The 18718-nt window shown below is 39.4% G+C and overlaps 2 protein-coding genes across 2 annotated transcripts; both read right to left on the bottom strand.

Annotated features, from left to right (window-relative positions):
- Window positions 1-1109: 1109 nt before the first annotated feature.
- On the bottom strand, window positions 1110-17671 carry LOC103553947 (olfactory receptor 10C1-like). Its single transcript, XM_070608262.1, has 2 exons — window positions 17583-17671; window positions 1110-5067 (listed from the first exon to the last, which is right to left on the bottom strand). The coding sequence occupies exons 1-2, from the start codon at window positions 17626-17628 to the stop codon at window positions 4118-4120; spliced, it is 996 nt and encodes a 331-aa protein (XP_070464363.1). The 5' UTR covers window positions 17629-17671; the 3' UTR covers window positions 1110-4117.
- Window positions 12575-13520, bottom strand: LOC103553928 (olfactory receptor 6N1-like). Its single transcript, XM_008524688.2, has one exon. It carries the CDS (start codon window positions 13517-13519, stop codon window positions 12575-12577), a length of 945 nt encoding a protein of 314 aa, XP_008522910.2. The 5' UTR covers window position 13520.
- Window positions 17672-18718: the final 1047 nt, after the last annotated feature.

Genomic DNA, 18718 nt, shown 5'->3' with positions numbered 1-18718 from the left:
ATGTCCAGTGTTTCTGTTCTCTGAAGAGGTTGTGTAAAAGTGGAGACATATTTTTCTTTAATATTTGGTAGAACTCACTTGTTAATCAATCCAGGTCCAAAGTTTCTTTCTAGTGGTATTTTTAAATTTTAATTCAATATCATTAAGATTTTTTACTGATTCTGAAGTTGATATTGGTAATTTTCAGTTTCCTGGAAATAAATCCAGCTAATTAAGCTTTTAGTTAATTGACATGTGTTGTTAATAGTATCATCTTATTATCGTTTTAAGCTTTGCTGAACTTGTAATTATATCACTTTTTCATTCCTAATATTTCTTATTTTTACCCCTCTCTCCCTCTGATTCTTTATTAGTCTCTTCAGGAGTATAATTATTTTATTTTTTTTCCCCTAGAACCAACCTTTTAATCTACATGTTCTCTTTGTTTTATATTTATTTTTATTATATTAATTTCTTTTTCTGTATTTATCTTTTTCTGCCTCCTATTTTCTTAGTAATATACTTACTAAGTATATTACTTAGTAATTATCAGTATTATTAGTAAGTATATTACTTACTTAATACTACTTTCCTCATAATATAATTTCTGTAAGTCCCCAACTTGGATGTTTCCTTGACTAATTTTACACTTTTATTCTTTTGTATTGTAATCATTTAAGGCTATGAATTTCTCGATGATAAGCACTTTAGCTTTATTCCAAGAGTTTTGAAATTATGGTTTTTAATATTGTTCAGGACTAAATGTTTCTTACTTTCCTTTAAAAGTTTTTCTTATATCTATAAGTTGTTTGGAAGTGAGGTTTTTTTTTGTTGTTTTTTGTCAAAGAAGATTGGCCCTGAGCTAACGTCTGTGCAAATCTTCCTCCATTTTGTATGCATGATGACACCACAGCATGGACCGATGAGCAGTATGTAGGTCCATGCCTGGGATCCAAACCTGTGGACCCCAGGCTGCCGAAGCAGAGCGTGTGAACTTACTCACTATGCCAATGGGCCAGCCCCCTAGAGTTGTTTTTTAAATATGAAACACATGGACATTTTAAATTTATCACTTAGTTATTTACTACAAATTTAATTATAACATGATTTAGAAACCAGTCTACAGTATAACATTAATTCTCAGCTGTGTTGAAGCTTATTTTATTTTAGTTCATTTTCAGCTTATTGGCATGCAATTGACAAATAGAAATTTTATGTATTTAAGGTGTACAACTTGATGTTTTGATATACTTGTACATTGCAAAATGACCACCACAATCAAGCTAACTAAAATATCTGTCACCTCCCATAGTTACCATTTTCTTTCTTTGCTTTTATTTATTTATTTATTTATTTTTGTGGTAGGAATGCTTAGGGTCTACCCTCTTAGCAAATAAAAGGAAAAAAGCGTACAAAACAGTATCATTAAGTGTAGTCACCATGCTGTACATTAGATCTCCAGAACAAAAGCTACAAAATTTCAGTAAGCCTTATTTTATAACCTAGCATTTGTTTAATTCCACATGTGCGTGAAGTTGATCTGTACTCTATATGCCTTCAGTGGGTGGGTCTTGTTAATTATTCTCTAAATTTTTTATACACTCACTTAGGATTTATCCACCTGGTATATTATTTACTCAGGGGAGGGTATTCAAATATCTTACTATCATAGTGGGTGTGTTATTTTTCCTCATGGTTCTCCCATCTGATTACCAGGAAGCCCTGAAAGCCACAGACTTCCTCCGCAGAGACAATCCCCTTCCACTCCAGAGTAGAGAGCAGAACACACAAACTGGGCAGGCTGGCTCCCAAGGAGAGGAGCCGAGGAAAGGACGGGGCTACACATGCCCCGTTCCTCTTCCAATCTCACCAATCAGATCAGTGCTTCTGAGACTTGAACTTGCTTCAGGTCAGCTTGAGGCTTGTTAAAACACAAATTGCTAGATCCCACCCTCAAAGTTTCTAATTTAGAAGGTCGCAGATGCACATTCTCATTAAGATAAAATTCCTTATCCACAGTTAAGGTTTACCTGAGAACATTCCAGGTGATTTGTTGAAGCTCATTTATCCCACCACTAATCAACGTCCCTGTATTTGGGGACGGTTCAAAATGGTTTAGTGACTTGTTCTCTGAATTAAAGAACTGAAGAAATTGCCTATAATTTCTTATTTTTAGAACTTTATGACTGTAGAGAACAAAATACCTTTCCAATAATGCTTCTGTAGGCTCGTATAAATTATGTTTAAAAGGATTTTCTCCAGCTAGCCTACACTTAAGTGAAAAATTATATGTGACCTGATTCAAGGGTTCATACAGGTTCTGAAAAACCCACAGCTGGCATGAATGGGAGGGAGGGTAAAGATTCAGTCAGCAGAATCAGATCTTCTGTTTTTAAAATATTGTTCTTTCCTCTTACTCAGTAGAGCTAAAATTTTTGAACTGAATTCTTTACCCTACTAACTGACTTTTGAAAGACACTTATCCATTTTCCCACTGTGGGAAATTTAATGAGAAAACAGACACAAGATATTCAAGCATAAATGGTTTGTTTGCATAAGAGATTATGGAATTAAGCAAGAGCATGGAATGGTTCTATGAAGTAGAGAGTCCATTCCTACTCCAGAAAGGAAAATAGAGATGGCAGGAGGCCTAGAGCAAAAAGGCTGACCAGAGAAAGCCTTGTAAAAATCCATGGCAGGCCATGTTCTCTATGAGTAGGAGAGTTACTCTGTGGGAGAGATAGGCTCCCAGAAGACGTCTATCACTCACCAAATTTTCATTCCCACCCACTTCTCCTGCTGCATGGTGCTCAGTGCCACAGACATTCTGCTTCAGGTAAGAAGGCAACTTAGAGGCCAAATGGTGTAGTGACATAATGGGAAGGGTTAGAAAACTTTGGCTATCCCATTTCCAGCCTATTTCTAAATTCCCATGCAACCTTGGTTAAGTTATTTCCCACATCTTCACTTCAGTTTTATCTTCTGTAAAGACAGATGGGTTTTTGCCAGATGCCTAACTCAGGAGTTCAGTGATTCAATGCCTAGCTGCAAATGGTGTTTGCTCAAAGTAAGGCTTCAAACATTGAATGTTGACTTAACCTGAGACTTGAACCTAGTCTTATTGTCTTACCAGTATGAGCCCATCTCTCCTACTCCCATCAACTTCTCACAACAAAAGAAAAATTGCTTTGACTTGGGAAAGGAAAGAATCACAGGTTCGATTTCTGCTATTGTTGCTGTTTTTCTCTACCCACAGCATTAGTCTTCATAGTTTAATAATATTAAAATGGGTTTCCCTTTACTTATGACCTACCATAGTTCAGAGCAGAGAGTGTAGTCCAAATCTGGGCTGGATGGTTAGGGAAAATTGACTTGAGGCTGAGGCTACATTGTCATACAAAAAAGCAAACTCAAGTGGGACAGCCCATCCACATTAAATAAGTTGGGATTCCAGAACATTTCATTATTCTAGTCAGGATTCCTGAATTGAGAGGGAAGCCAATGTTACTGTATGTCACCCCACATACATTTTCCTTCTGGTAAAATAAGTTAAAATAAACACCTAGTCATCTTTGCACTAGAAATAAAATATTTCAACATCTTTAGGAAAAAACATGAAACCCAGACACTCTTTTATTGCAGGATCACCCAGGAACACCGAACTCAACGTTCTCATGAGCTCTCCTTTCATAACTTACTGATCTATATCTGAACATGTACCCAAGAAGTTCCTTTATTTATTTATTTTTTTGCTAACCTCATTTACTATTTTCTCAGTTCTTCTCCAGGAACCCTATCTTAAACACAATCCCACAGTCAGCTTTGGTTCTTACAAACTCTTTCAAACACAGTTCTATCTCTCTCTAAGTCTACCTAAAAGTTTACACTTGCATCCTTATTTTTTGGCTATTTTTTTACTTATGTATCCTTTCACCCATATTAGATAGGTATGGGTTTAGAGGACATATTTCTTCTCCCTTTACAAATATCCCGATTTGTCACAATCCAAGACTCAGTCCACTTTAGTTGGTCTATGAAGTGTGTTTGACAAATTATTTGACTGATTATTAGATTAGTTGACTGACTAATCAACTAAATCTTACATTTACCAAATGAATGCCTATGACTCTACAGATCCTCAGGGTCCCTTCAACATGGCCCTAATCCTCTGACTGACCCTCCTGACAGCCTCCCTCACTTCTTTATTAGGAAGAGTATAAATAATTGGGTTGAGAAAAGGGGTAAGAAAAGAATACACCAAGGCAATAAGCTTGTCTGTGCCCTCAGGTCGACTCCCAGCTGGCCCCACATAGACAATGAAGGCAGATCCAAAGAATAGTGTTACTACAGTTATGTGGGAGGAACAGGTGGAGAAGGCCTTGGCACGGCTGGCAGCTGAGGGCAGCTTCAGCACAGCTCTCAGGATACCCCCATAGAGTCCTAAAATGAGCACAAGATTGCATGCATTGATCATACCAATCACTACAATATGGACTTGAGCACACCAGCTTGTGTCCACACACGCCAATCGCATTAGTGGGGCCAGGTCACAAAAGTAATGGGCCACCTCTTTTGAACAGAAGGGCAAAGTGACTGTGAGGCTGGCTGGCACAAGTGCAGCTGAGAAGCCAGCCATCCAAGTGGTCCCTGCTAGCCATAACTGTACCTTTCTGCTCACGAGTGCATGGTAGTGGAGAGGGTGACAGATGGCGAAGTAGCGGTCCAACGCCATGACACCCAACAGATAACACTCAGTCATGCCCAAGGAATGGAAGACATATAACTGGATGAAGCACACAGCTGATGAGATGGGTGAATGTCCATGGAGCAAGGTATGCAGCAGTGTGGGCACTGTGGTGCTGACATACCAGAGTTCCAAGAAGGAGAGGACACTGATGAAGAAGTACATGGGTGTGGATAGTCCAGAATCTGCTTGAACGAGGACAATGATGAACAAGTTCCCTGCCAGGGTGAGCAGATAGATGCACAGGGTCCCTGAGAATGCAAGAAGTCGCAGAGTTCCAGTGGCAGTGAAACCAACAAGGATGAAACTCTGGATCCACGTGTGGTTGACATGATCCATGATTCCTAGGAATGAAAGGTAGAGACAGAAAGTTAACTACTTCAAGATTCTTCTTGAGAAATTTCCCCAGAGCCAGAAGTATAGAACATATGCACCTAAAAATATCTTACACATTATCAAACCAACTTCCCTCACTTTTCAAAAGAGGAACTGAAGACCAGAAAGCAGAAGTTATTTGTGTAATATCACAGTCTGCTGATGACAAAGTCAGAGTGGAGTCCACGTTTCCTGCTTCACAGCCCAGCACTTTTCCAGTTGTATAGAATGTGACACCAGAGTCTCAGGCCCGAGGATTTTCTCCCACATGCCCCACTGGGCAACAGAAGAGATAGGAAAATTTTCACACTCATCTTCTTACAGTTAAAATGAAATTTCCTACAATTCTTTAAAGCATCCACCTGTACCGTACACCCTACATCCAACAATCAGTTGTACTAAACTGTGGGAAAGGAGACATATACTTTCTAAAATGTGATTGCTGAGTCTCCTTTGTGGAACCTCTCTAGAATTCAAGAATGTTCTCAGTAAGGGCTGTAGAAGGAAAAGATGGGAGAAAAAAAGAAATGTAAATACTGGTGCATTTTAAGGAAGGACTCCCAAAGGGAATTATGTAACAGAATGTCTTTAGGGGGTTGTGTGTGAATTGATGAAGTCAGGACCCTATGATGTCAGTCTAAAGTGCTGTAGAACAAGACAAAACACATTCTCTTTGGGAATTGGCTTTCTAAACTTGCTCTACCACTAACTCAAAATGACGTTGAACCTGGCAATTTCTCCTTTCCTTACCACAACCTTCTCTTCTCTAAACTGAAGAAATTTAAATAGATGCCTCATAAAGTTACACACAGCCCTGGTAGTTTGCGATTCTCTAAAGCCCCTGAAAAATGTCTTTGGGGTGATGGTGGAGATAGATGATGTACACTAATGTCCTAAGAGTTTTCTTCCCACACATGTAATAGTCCTCACCTATGAAAGTTCAAAGCCCATTCCTAGTCCTCTCTTCAGCTTCTTTCATCTCTGCTTCACCATCCCTGTCCATTACCTGACTGTTTTGATGATATTAAGACTTGTAGCTTCTTTTTCAATGTTCTTTCTGCCTCCAAAAGACTTCCCTCTTATATTTCACATTTCTGGGAATGCTGGCCTCCCAGGTGCTCCTTGCTGTGTGTTCCCTGGGGTTGCTGGGTGTGGTTACCTCTCAGTAGGGGTTCCTATGGGGCAGGAGATTGGGCACAGGAAAGTGAAGCAGCTCAGCTCTATTTCCCAAATGACTCTCAACTCTGCAACCCTGACTGTTGGGCTCTGGAATCCAATCTCAGGGACATTGCCTCCTCGGGCCATGAAATTTTTTGCAAGTTCCATATAGCTTTCTATGGGGAGAGATAATACAACTTGCATACTTTTGTGCAAAAATGGAGAATTACATCTTGAGCATCCCAGAAGTGAATTTCATCTTTTAAAAATTCTCCTTACAGGGAAATTTCTCATCCAACTTTTCTTTCCGATCACAACTAACCTCATTACCTTATGGGCACAATCAACTCAGGCACCACTATCAATTCTGGGCTGAACATCTCTACCTTCATTAGTCTCACTACTATCTCTACCTTCGTTATGTCCTCTATCATTTATTCATTGATTTAATCATTGTTTATTGAATACCTAAAATACTGTTCTAAGTGTATTGTTCTAAGTCTCTGTTACCAGTATTGTTGCCATTACTTATATCACCACCACTATTATCATTTCCCAGGACTTCCTCATGAGGCTTATCCACTTTTTCGTAATCACTTTTATTTATATCCATCAAAAGCCCTGAGATTATCTTTATATCAAAAGCCCTGAGATTAGCATCTGAGCTCTGACCTCAGCTGGGAACTATCTGTGAGCATGTGCTTGGATGAATATGGAATCTAGAAAAATAATAGAATAAAAGCATTTATTATCGGAAGTAATACATTTGAATCTTTTATAGATCAAATGTACTTTTTCTCAGAATCAAAGGTAGAGACAAGATGGTTGCTAAATTAAATGTAATATAAAGTGGTGACTGCAAAATATGAACAAGTGTATCAACACTAAAATGAAGGAAACTATTGGACGTTCTGACATCCCATTGGAGAAACTTCCTACAGGGACTGGAGATGTTGGAGCAAAAGGAAAAGAAGATATTTGCTTCTGAGAGTGCTAATGTAACTTCAGAATTGGAAAAGTCTCTTTGAGGAAAGAAAAGCAAACAAAAACTCAAGTATTTGGACAGAGAGCCTCGTTTATTCTCAAGCAGTATTGAGCCTACATCCTTCTTCATCTGAAATACCTGTCCTTTGTCTAGGATGAATAGTTGTCACTGCTCTTTGACTAAATTACTGCATCCTTCACAGTCCCAAACACCAAGACTCTTCGTTTTCTCCTTATTTCATGGATGTGTATAGATTAGCCATCTGTCTAGATTCTTCAGATGAATGGTTGTGCTGGACTCAGAGTGGCCACTTTAATATTTATTTTTAGTTCTGTATATCTGCACACCACGTTGGTATTCCTACATTCTCCTTTTACGAGCCAGACTCTGAAAGTCTTGCCAAATACTAAAATAATGTAATAAATATGGGAAATCACAGTCATTCATTCATTCCTTCATTTAATACATCTTTTAAACATCTTTTATGCCCAGGTCTTATTCTGGGAACTGGGGAAAATAAGATGCACAAAACACAGTTCTTTTCCCTAACATGTTTACTGCAGACTTTGGGAGATGGACCCTCAAACCAGACAATTATATAAAAAATATAATTTTTTTAAACATAAGAAAAAATTTCAACCTCATGCACAGTAAGATAAATTTAAGTTTAAAACTACAATGAGATAACATTTCTTAATTTTCGTATTTACAAAGGTTCAAAAGTTTGAAAACACACTTTACAGAAATTGCTATGAAGAAACACACTTTCATCCATTGCTGGTGGAAGAACTAAATGGCATAATCTCTTTCAAAGAAAATATAAGAATATTTGCCCAAATTACATGTACATTTCCACAATGACCTGAGAATCTCACTGCTGGGAATTCATATGTACATATATGAAATAATGTATATGTAAAGTTATTCATTGTAGATCTCTATTTGATAGCCAAAGACTAGAGCAACACAAGAGTCCTTTAATAGAGGACTAGTCAAATTAAACATACATTGGAATACTATGGAGCTATTTTTTCAAATGGGAAACCACTCTTTACAAAGAAATGAAAAGATTTTCAAGATTTCTTACTAAGAATAAGAAAAGCAAAGACACAACAAAGTTTGTAGTATGGAGCCATATGCTTAAGAATAGGAGATTATAAATTATTCTTATCTTCTGAGTTTTGCATATAGAAACACTGCAATCATACAGGAAAAACTATTAAAAGTGACCACCTGTCAGGGTGGGAATGAGGGATAGAAAGGAGCAAATATGTTGGGAATTGGGAGTAGCAGGACTTCTCTACGTAAATACTCCTGGATTGCTTTGATTTTTGAAACATTTAGTTGTATTATTTGTTGAAGCAAAGAAGTCACATTTAAAAAAAAAGTGTTAGTTCAGTGTTATGCTGTGGTCATATGTCCTTGTTTGCCCCAACTCTGGGTTAATATATCTGATGTCCTAGAGTAGTTATTAACAGTACCTCCTTTTGCTCACTAACGCATTTGAGCTTAGGCAACAACTGTATAAACACTTTATATGACGGAATATTAGTCTTAATGCTAGTGTTGATGCCAATAAGCCATAACCAATCTATAAACCATACTTGGGGTGAGTTTATTATGAACCAGATTTGAGGACCACATAGCCTGGGAGAGTCCTTCCACAAAGGAATGGAGCACTCCAAAGAAGTGAGGGCGTAGAGAGTGGTTCTATACAGTCAAAGAGCACGTATCACATATGATTGAAATGTCTCTTTTGCAATAGTCAAGAGATTGCCCTGTTGGCACAGTGATTGATGGACACAGCAGGTAGCAGGTCTGTTGTCTCTAGCTGGGTAGTCACAGCTGAGCACAGCAATCAATTCCTAGTCTAGGGAGAGATGCTTATCCTTAAGGAAATGCCAAAGTGGGGGAAGCTGCACCTTTATCTTAAGGGCATTTGTTCTTGTCTTTGGGACAAAACAAATGCTTACAGCAGATATACAATGCATGCTCAACTGCCACATCAAGCCCTTTTGGAAAAAACAAAATGAGGCCAAATTAGTTTTATACCAATAGCTTCCTCATATACTCCAATATATCCTGTTGCTTGACATTTGTTTATCACTAGTACTGAGCAACTGGTCTGATTATGGTAGATTTTAGTCCTGACTTGTTCTCATTGTCTCTCCTACTAGAGGCGTTATCTAGATATCACCAGGGAAGAAGCGGCCAAAAGTTGAGTCTTACCTTGGACACTTACACCAATATGTCACGCACTAAGGCATTGATTTTCATTTTTGTCACACCATAGCACATATAAAAAGTGATAATATTTGTAGAGAACCCACAGGTGATCAGAAAGGCTGCTTACTGCCAGAGGCAATCAGTCCAGGGACTCCAGTTTCCTCAAGCCTTATATGACCATTTAAAGGGCATGTGTTAGGGGTGAGGAATCAGTTACTCAGCACCACTGTTATTTTTATCAGTTGGGAAATTCTGCACGAAGGATGATATAAACTTTATATTCTAAAAGGAAGGAGGTTGCAAGAGAGGAAAGATTGTAAAATGAAAGGCAAGAGAGTTTGGAGCTATGAATAGATCTAAGAAAAATACTATATCCTGATGGAGTTATAGGAGGGGCACTTAATCTCTGTCACACTTATTTAACTCTTGAGTTCATTCATTCATTTGCTCACTAATGAATAAATCAATGGTGCTGCCTTGAGTTGTTAATTATTGCTATCTCTAAAACAGGATTGAAAGCCCTCAGGCTCTCTGCACAGTATAGACCCACAGAGATGGGACCCACAGGGTTATTGATTAATGGGACCCAAGCCGTTGCAAGGGCAAGCAGTTTCAGCCAGTCTTTTGTGCTGCCACCAGAGGGAGCATAGGAGTTTCCGATGTGCCTGCAATGACTTGCAAAAAGAGCCATCTCAAGAAAGGTGTCCAAGAGGAGTGAAAAGATCAGAGCTCAAAAACAATAGACATAGCAGGCCAGGGGAACAGAGTATTGCACCCTGCATTTAGAGAAGCAGCATAGATTTGGTGAAAACAGGACGTACTGTTCAGGTAATGCAAGTTGACTTTGGACACTTAGGTCAAAAGGAGATGCTTCACTTGGATGCTACCAATTCTTTTCTTTTTTTTTTTTTTTTGAAGATTGGCACTGAGCTAACATCTGTTGCCAATCTTCCTCTTTTTTTTTTTTCCCTCCACAAAGCTCCAGTACATAACTGTATATCCTAGTTGTAAGTCCTTCTAGTTCTTCTGTGTGAGATGCTGCCACAGCATGACTTGATGAGCAATGTGTACATCCATGCCCAGGATGACGAACCTGCAAACCCCGGGCCACCGAAGTGAAGTGCAGGACCTTAACTGCTACACCACCAGGAGGGCCCCTGGATGCTGCCAATTCTTCTGACTTCACACATAATGAAAATTTGAGATGCGTGTTGAAACTAAACATTCTCAAGGAAAGAAATTCCCACTGCTGAAATGTAGGTGGAAAATCTTTGAAGCAATAATGATTAATATCTATGTACTGCCTAAAGTTTCATTATTGTCCTCATTTTCCAGATCAGCAAACTGAGGCACAAGGAAGCTAAGTGCATTACCCAAGGTCACACTGCAAGTATAGGGTAGAATTAATGTTCGAACCCAAGCAGACAGGCCTCAGAGTCCATGCTCTGACCACTATATTGCCCTGCCTCTGGAATAATAAGGCTAATGTATGTATTGAACACTTGTCATGTGTTATTTTACTTAATCTTTAAAACTCTTTGTTACATAGTTTTTTTTAAGGAAGACAAAATTGAAGTCAAGAGAGAAATTACTTTCGTTTTTGTCTAGGATCGCAAAGCCAAAAAGTGACAAAACTTGGATTTGGATCCCCTTCCACTCTCTGTTCTGGATATTCAGATCTTGCCGCCTGGGGCCTAGTTCAGATCCTGTTTTCTTTAAGAAGTGTTGCAATCATAGAATGAAAACTCCCTAAGCAGGAAGGAATGTGAGCAGTCCTCTGCTCCAGGCTCTCACTCAGCACAGAAAGAATGAGACTGAGGAAGTCTTGCCAAGGTTATCAGCCTGCCAGAGTGGATCTGGAGATGAATCCATGTCTCTTTACAGCAAGTCCAGCAATCTTTCGAATTTCATCATGTAAATATTGGGATGATTCTTCCTTCTTCAGAGGAAAATTATGAAGATTAAATTAAAAGTACATTTAAAAGCAGCTGTCACTGTTTCTGGCATAGGGCAGACATACTAAAAAAATTGGTTTGATTTTTCAGCAGTTACTTATATAAGAATGAAAAACAGAATATTTAAAACCCATAGAATGGCCTAGTGTCTGCCAAGATTTTGGTCCGATCTTTCTCACTAATTTTCTCACATCCTTTTGCTGGTATTTGACCCTCAATTCACACATCACTAAAGTATGAAAGTTGAACCTGAGCAATGATTTTCAAAAGTTGCCCAGCAGAGAAAGTGGTGTGGGAGCTAGAGGAGAAAAGAGGCAATAGAATGTGGTCAGAGCTTCAGGTCCCTATTTCTATTTCAATCTGTTTTCTACTTTGTACTAGTGTGCTTTATATACAAGACTTGCAAAGCTTTTTCTTCCTTTGCTGCTTGGTTAAAAATATATATATTTATTTATTTATTCTTATTTAATACAGCTCCAGATGATTTCAAAGGTGTATTCCATGATATTAGAAGAGAACTCAGACAACACCTTCATCCAATACTTTTCTCTTTCCCCATTAGAGAGTAAATTATTATCTCTAGCTTCCAGCCTCCTGCCCGGTGGAACTGTTCTCTCCTCCCCTGAGCTACCTTTGATCATATGATAACCCCAGATCACTGGATTCCACTATACTAAGCTTTCTCCCCACGGCTCACTGTTTCACATCTGAAACCTAGGCAAGTTAGAATTTTAGTCTCTTTTTTCCAAACATGTTTTTCACCTTTTCAATCCTTCTCTGGAAATCCTATCTTGACAAAAGCCCCCACTCTCACCTTTAGTTTTTCTTCTTTGTCTCAGTATTACACTGTCTCTCTAAGTTATAAGTTCAGCAAAACCATTTGTGCTGTGTCTCTGTTATTTTCCTCCTTTGTCACATTTCTCTCCCCTTTGGATTGGGGTGAAATCAAAGACATATCTCCTTTCTCTGTACATATTCAAACTCTGATTAATCCAGGACCATCTCTTCCTGAGTAAGTGTTTGCAGCATGTTTGACAAATGAGTTGACTGATTATTTCACTGGCATTTACTTTAACTCTGACCAGATGATCAACTAACCAACTGGCTGATTCCTGCAGTTACCGGGAAGCTGGGCTATGACAATAAAGATTGTCAGCATTCCTTCAAAATAGTCCTGATCCTGACAGTGATCCTCTTCATGGCCTCCTTCACCTCCCTGTTGCGAAGGGTATAGATGATAGGATTGAGGAAAGGAGTAAGAAGGGCATATACCAAAGCAATATGTTTGTCTGTGCCTTCAGGGTGACTCCTAGGTGGCCCCACATACACTGTGAAGGCAGAAGCGTAAAAGAGTGCCACTACAGTTATGTGGGAGGAACAGGTAGAGAAGGCCTTGGCACGGCTGGCAGCTGAGGGCAGCTTCAGCACAGCTCTCAGGATACCCCCATAGAGTCCTAAAATGAGCACAAAGTTGCACCCAGTGGCCACACCAATTATTGCCCCATGGACCTGAGTATGCCAGCTTGTGTCCACACATGCCAATCGCATTAGTGGGGCCAGGTCACAAAAGTAATGGGCCACCTCTTTTAAACAGAAGGGCAGAGTGACTGTGAGGCTGGCTGGCACAAGTGCAGCTGAGAAGCCAGCCACCCAAGTGGTCCCTGCTAGCCATAACTGTATCTGCCTGCTCATGAGCACATGGTAGTGGAGTGGGCGACAGATGGCAAAGTAGCGGTCCAACGCCATGACACCCAACAGATAACACTCAGTCATGCCCAAGGAATGGAAGACATATAACTGGATGAAGCACACAGCTGATGAGATGGGTGAATGTCCATGGAGCAAGGTATGCAGCAGTGTGGGCACTGTGGTGCTGACATACCAGAGTTCCAAGAAGGAGAGGACACTGATGAAGAAGTACATGGGTGTGGATAGTCCAGAATCTGCTTGAATGAGGACAATGATGAACAAGTTCCCTGCCAGGGTGAGCAGATAGATGCACAGGGTCCCTGAGAATGCAAGAAGTCGCAGAGTTCCAGTGGTAGTGAAACCATTAAGGATAAAATTCTGGGTCCATGTGTGGTTGCCATGATCCATGATTCCTACGAACAAGGGGTAAGACAAACAATTAACTACTTCAGGATTCTTCCTCTATTCAGAAAACTTTCCCAATGCAAAGAACACTGAATGGGAGCACCTGAAAGGAACTTGACATTATCTAAGGAATGCTCTTCACTTTGCAATAGAGGAATTGTAGCCTGCAGGCAGAAATTGTTGACCCTGTACCATAGAATCTGTTAATAGGGCTGAAACTAGAAACCAAGGCTCCTGATCCCAGTTCAGTCCTTTTCCATGTTATAATATTGTGTTCTAGGTGCTCAGAAACTGGATTTCTTCCCTACACCACCATCAGGAAACAAAAGAGAGAGGAAAATTCCTACCTCCAACCTTCCTATACTTTCCACTGATAAAATAACCAGCCATATGGGGCTGTGGAGAAGACAGAAAAGTCATCCCCTAAAAGTGACTGTTGAGGCCTCTTTCAGGAAGCCTTCAGAAGTTTACAGACTGTTCTCATAAGCACTAGAAGCAGAGATGGAAAATTAAAGAAATGCAGAAGCTCTGAGAACAATCCCTGAAATCTTACGTCCGTGGCACCCGATAACTCACTCAGCAGAGAAGCTATGCGTTTTGAAAGATGATTTCCAAAGGAGACACGAACCAGGAATTCTCAACAAGAAAAGCCATGAGGTTAGAAGGCCCAAGCAAGGAATCCTGAAGATTAAAAAGAGAGCCTTCTGTCAAGTCAGGGATTTGGCTCTGTGAACTTGCAGTATCTCTGACAACACACATCGGGCAGAGCAACTTCTCCTCACGTGCCCCCAACTTCTTCTTCTCTAAAAGAAAAAAGATTTGAACAGATGTTTTCAAAGACTCTTACAACACAGATAATTTATAGTTCCCTAAAGTCACTGAAAAATGTTTATGGATTGTGGCGGGCATCAACACCACCGTCCCTAGAGTTTTTCTCCCACACCTCATCTAGGAAAAGTCAAAGCCCTTGCCTTATCTTCTTCTCCAGTTACTCTCATCTCTGCTGCACCATCACTGCCCATTACCTGACTGTTTTGATGATATTAGGATTTGCAGCATTCTCCCGAGCATTCTTTCTACCTCAGGACACTTTCCTACTTATATTTCATGTTCTTGTAAATGCTGGCTTCCCAGGGGTTCCTTGTTGTGTGTTCCTTGGGGTTTCTGGTTATGGCTAGCTCTCAATAGGAGTTCCTCTGGGGCAGGATGTTGGGTGCAGGAAAGTGAAGCAGATCAGCTCCATTCCTCAAATGACTTTTCTAATTCTTCAAATCTGATTGTTGGGTTCTAGAATCCAATATCAGGGACATTGCCTCTTCTGAGGCACTAGAAGTTTTTCAAGTCCCATATAGCTTTCTATGGGGAAACACAACCCATGTTGCATAATCTTATGTACAAATGGAGAGAGAAAATCACTGAGCACCCCAGAAGTGAGTGTCGTTTTTTTTAAAAATTGCCTTGCAAGGAGACTTCTCAATCATCTTCATTTCCATTCAACTCCAATAACAAGAACTGGATGACACAAGAGGGGTAAATCAATTTGCCCACTACTAACTTTACCACGGTATGAGAAAGATCAGCAGCACCATCACTTCTACCTTGACTCTCTTCATCTTCATGACAATCACCACCACCACTTCCTTCACCATGTCCACTATCATTTAGTCATTGATTTAATCATTATTGAATGTCTACTATGTACTGTTCTAAACCACCAATATTGCTATCGTCCTTTTCACCACTACTGTTATTATTGTTATATGGGACATCCACAGAATGTGTATCCAGTTTTCCATCATCACTCTCCTTTTTATTACCATCAGCATCATCTTCATAAAATTTCTGCAGTCAGCATATGAACTCTGACCTCAACTGGGCACTATATATACACATGTACTGGATGGATATAAAAGTCCATAGAAATAACAGATTGAAAGCATTAACCTGTCAGAGAGTAATAAATTTGCATCACTTTTAGATGGAAATGTGGTTTAACATTTACAAATCAGAGGCATGGGACAAGATAATAGCAAAATTAAATTGTCTATCAGGACTTTAACCATAAAAGATTCGCATATAGACCACAGAAATTTAAGAGAAACCACTGAATCTCCTCAGATTAACGTAGAAAATCTTCCTGCAAGAGCTGGAGTTGTTTAAACAGTAGAAAAAGATGATGCTTGGCTTCGAGAATTTTACTTTAGAAAATAATGTAACCTCAAGATTGGAAGAATCTCTACTTGAATAAAAAATTCTCAGATGCTTAGGGAGTTAGAGGTTCTCATTCAGTCTTTTCCAACCTTGCAGCTAGATTCCACTTCATCTTAAACACCTGACCTTTCTCCAGAATGGAGAAAAACTGCTGCATTCCCCACAGTCCCAAACACCAAAACACTCCTAACTTGCAGTTTTCTTTATGGATCTATGCGACAGATTCTGAGACAGCCTTCCCCCATGCTTTGCAGTGCCCACGTATATCACCATGGCTTGACATTAAAAGAGTATATTATAATGGCTGTGTGTTTGCCTTCACAAAGCAATCAATGTAACACAAATGTGTGTTTATACGAAGCTTATATACAAACCCAAATCAATGCAAAAATATATGTTAAATATTTAACACTGTATATCAATAAAGAGTGAAGTGTTTGAGTTAAAAGTAGCATGAAGAGAGGAAATAAAAGTTGGAGAGTTTCAAGTTTAGGCTTTGCTTAGCTAAGAAAATAGTTTGTTTTCTTCTCATGTCATCCCCCACCAATAGAACATTCTCACTTAATATTTATTCTGCATCAGAAATGGATCAAGAGAAAAGAGCAAGGTCTAACACCTCCATCAAGAAATTGATGATTTAACAAAAGAGACAACTAAGACTCCCTGTTACAGTGTTAAGCAAAGAACATATGATTTTAAAAGCATCAACTTTTAACAATATGTTGTTAATATTTGAAAAAAGCCTATGTTATAGGTAATGATTACAAAGAATAGGTGAAGACTTTTAGTAAAATAATCTCATAAGTGATTTTAATTTTTGTCCATCTAAATGCTCTGTGTTATGGACATGTTTATATATAATACTGTTTTCCAAGAAAAAAATTGTGACCCAAAAGCTAGAAAAGGTATTATCAAAAGCAGCTTAAATAGGGGCTGGCCCAGTGGAATAGTGGTTAAGTTCACACGTTCCCCTTTGGTGGTCCAGGGTTCACCAGTTCAGATCCCGGGTGCAGACCTACACACTGCTTCTCAAGCCATGCTGTGGCAGGCGTCCCACATATAAAGAAGAGGAAGATGGACACAGATGTTAGCTCAGGGCCAGTCCTCCTCAGCAAAAAGAGGAAGATTGCTGGTGGATGATAGCTCAGGACTAAACTTCCTCAAAAAAAAAAAAAAAAAAACAAGGAAAACAGCTTAAATAATATGAGAGGGGAAATCACAATGATTCTGTTATTCAATCATTAAATATATTTATTAATTGCTATTTTCCACACCTCATACTAGGAAAAGAATGAGTTGCATAAACCATACTGTCTTTCCTCAAGATACTTAATTTGGAGTGGAGGAGACAGATCCCAAAATAGGCATTTATAAAACAACAGGAACACTTAAATGCCAATTAGGACTGTGTGGTGGAGAACATTATAATTTCTTTTTTTTTTTAATATGAGAAAACAGTTGTTCAGAGAGAGGTTAAGTTTTTTACTCCAAACAGTATAACCAAAAAGTGGCAAAACTTAGCTTTGGACCAACATCTTCCCTCTCTGACCTGGAAATTTGTATCTTACCCATGTGGGTCTAGTTCAAATCCTGCTTTCTTTGAGAAGTATTGCAATCATGAAAGGAAAACTCCCTAAGCAGGAAGCAATGTGAGCAGTCTCCACTCCAGCCTCTCATTTGGCAGACAGAGAATGTGGCTGAGGAAGTCTTGCCAAGGTCACCAGCCCACTGGAGTAGATCTGAAGTTGAATCCATGTCTCTTTAGTATAAGCCCAGTAATCTTTCCGTTTTTATTTTTACAGAAAAAATGATTAAAAACAATTTAATAAAGAGCAGTCATGACCCAGTGACCTGCCTCTGCCATATTCCAGTCCTGTCTTAGTCACCAATGAGCTGTGCATCCTTGGCAGGTCATGTTGCCTCCTTGGCCTTCAATTCACTCATCTGAAAAGTAAGAAGATTGAACTAAATCATCTCAGCAGAGGAACTAGTTGAGGAACCAGGAGAGGAAAGAGGGCATAGGGAGTGGCTACGGCTTCCGGTGCCTGTTTCTATTTTCTGTTTCGGGCTGTTTTCTGCTTTTTACTCATCTGCTTTATCTACTATGGCTCTAATGCTGTTTGTTTGAAAATATAGGATCAGATTCCCTGGTTGTCTTCTTTGATACTTTGAGAAAGCTGGGTCTACTTCTTACTAGGGTTATGCGACAATTGCTGAACTAACGTGAAGAAGGAAAGAACATTCCTAGTTCCAGGTTACCTGCCTACCTGTGGCAGAAATAGGCAGGGGTACATTCTGAACTGGTAATACCATTCAGTGCTCTCATCAAAACAGTCGACAAGACTAGGGCCTCATGTAGGGTTGGAGTCCAGAAACCAAGGGCTGAATGATGGCCTAACTTAATTTAAAACTCCTAGTAATAGTGAGGGACAGAGAGGATGAGGAAACTGGGGCCGGGTCTGAGACCCTTGACATACTAAGGAGTCTTCTGTTTCTGCTATGTCTAACACAGAAACTGGGTAGTCTAGGAGAATAAGGATGAGAGTTTTAGTAGATCCAGGTGTCACAGGTCAGGGAAGGTAAAATCAGGGTAATGATGAGCTCTCGCATTTTCTGAATCTATTATCTTTAATTGTGTCTCCCATTTACCTCCCCTTATGTGCCTTCCTCTCCAAGAATTCCAGACTTACTAATTACTGAACTCATCTCCTTACCTGTCCTATATCACTGCTTTATAGAAAATGTCCTCCTCCCTCTTTCTTCACTAAAGCATGAACATGAGCCATCATTTTTGCTGTGGTCCTGGACTAGTCATAGAGCCTTTCTGAACCTCAGTATATTCATGTATAAGTTTATATACCCAATTTAGTGGGCACTTAATAAATAGTATTACTGCTATTACTACTAATGTGTTGGCTGTAAATCTATGTATTGAATTAAATTACTGATGGTTGGTCCGAACGGGCTAAAGGATTAGGCAATTCTGAACAT

The sequence above is a fragment of the Equus przewalskii genome, unplaced genomic scaffold (genome assembly GCF_037783145.1).
Source record: "Equus przewalskii isolate Varuska unplaced genomic scaffold, EquPr2 ChrUn-6, whole genome shotgun sequence".
Classification (NCBI taxonomy): domain Eukaryota; kingdom Metazoa; phylum Chordata; class Mammalia; order Perissodactyla; family Equidae; genus Equus; species Equus przewalskii.
The sequence above is the reverse complement of the archived record's forward strand: the minus strand, read 5'-3'. Positions and strand labels throughout refer to the sequence as shown.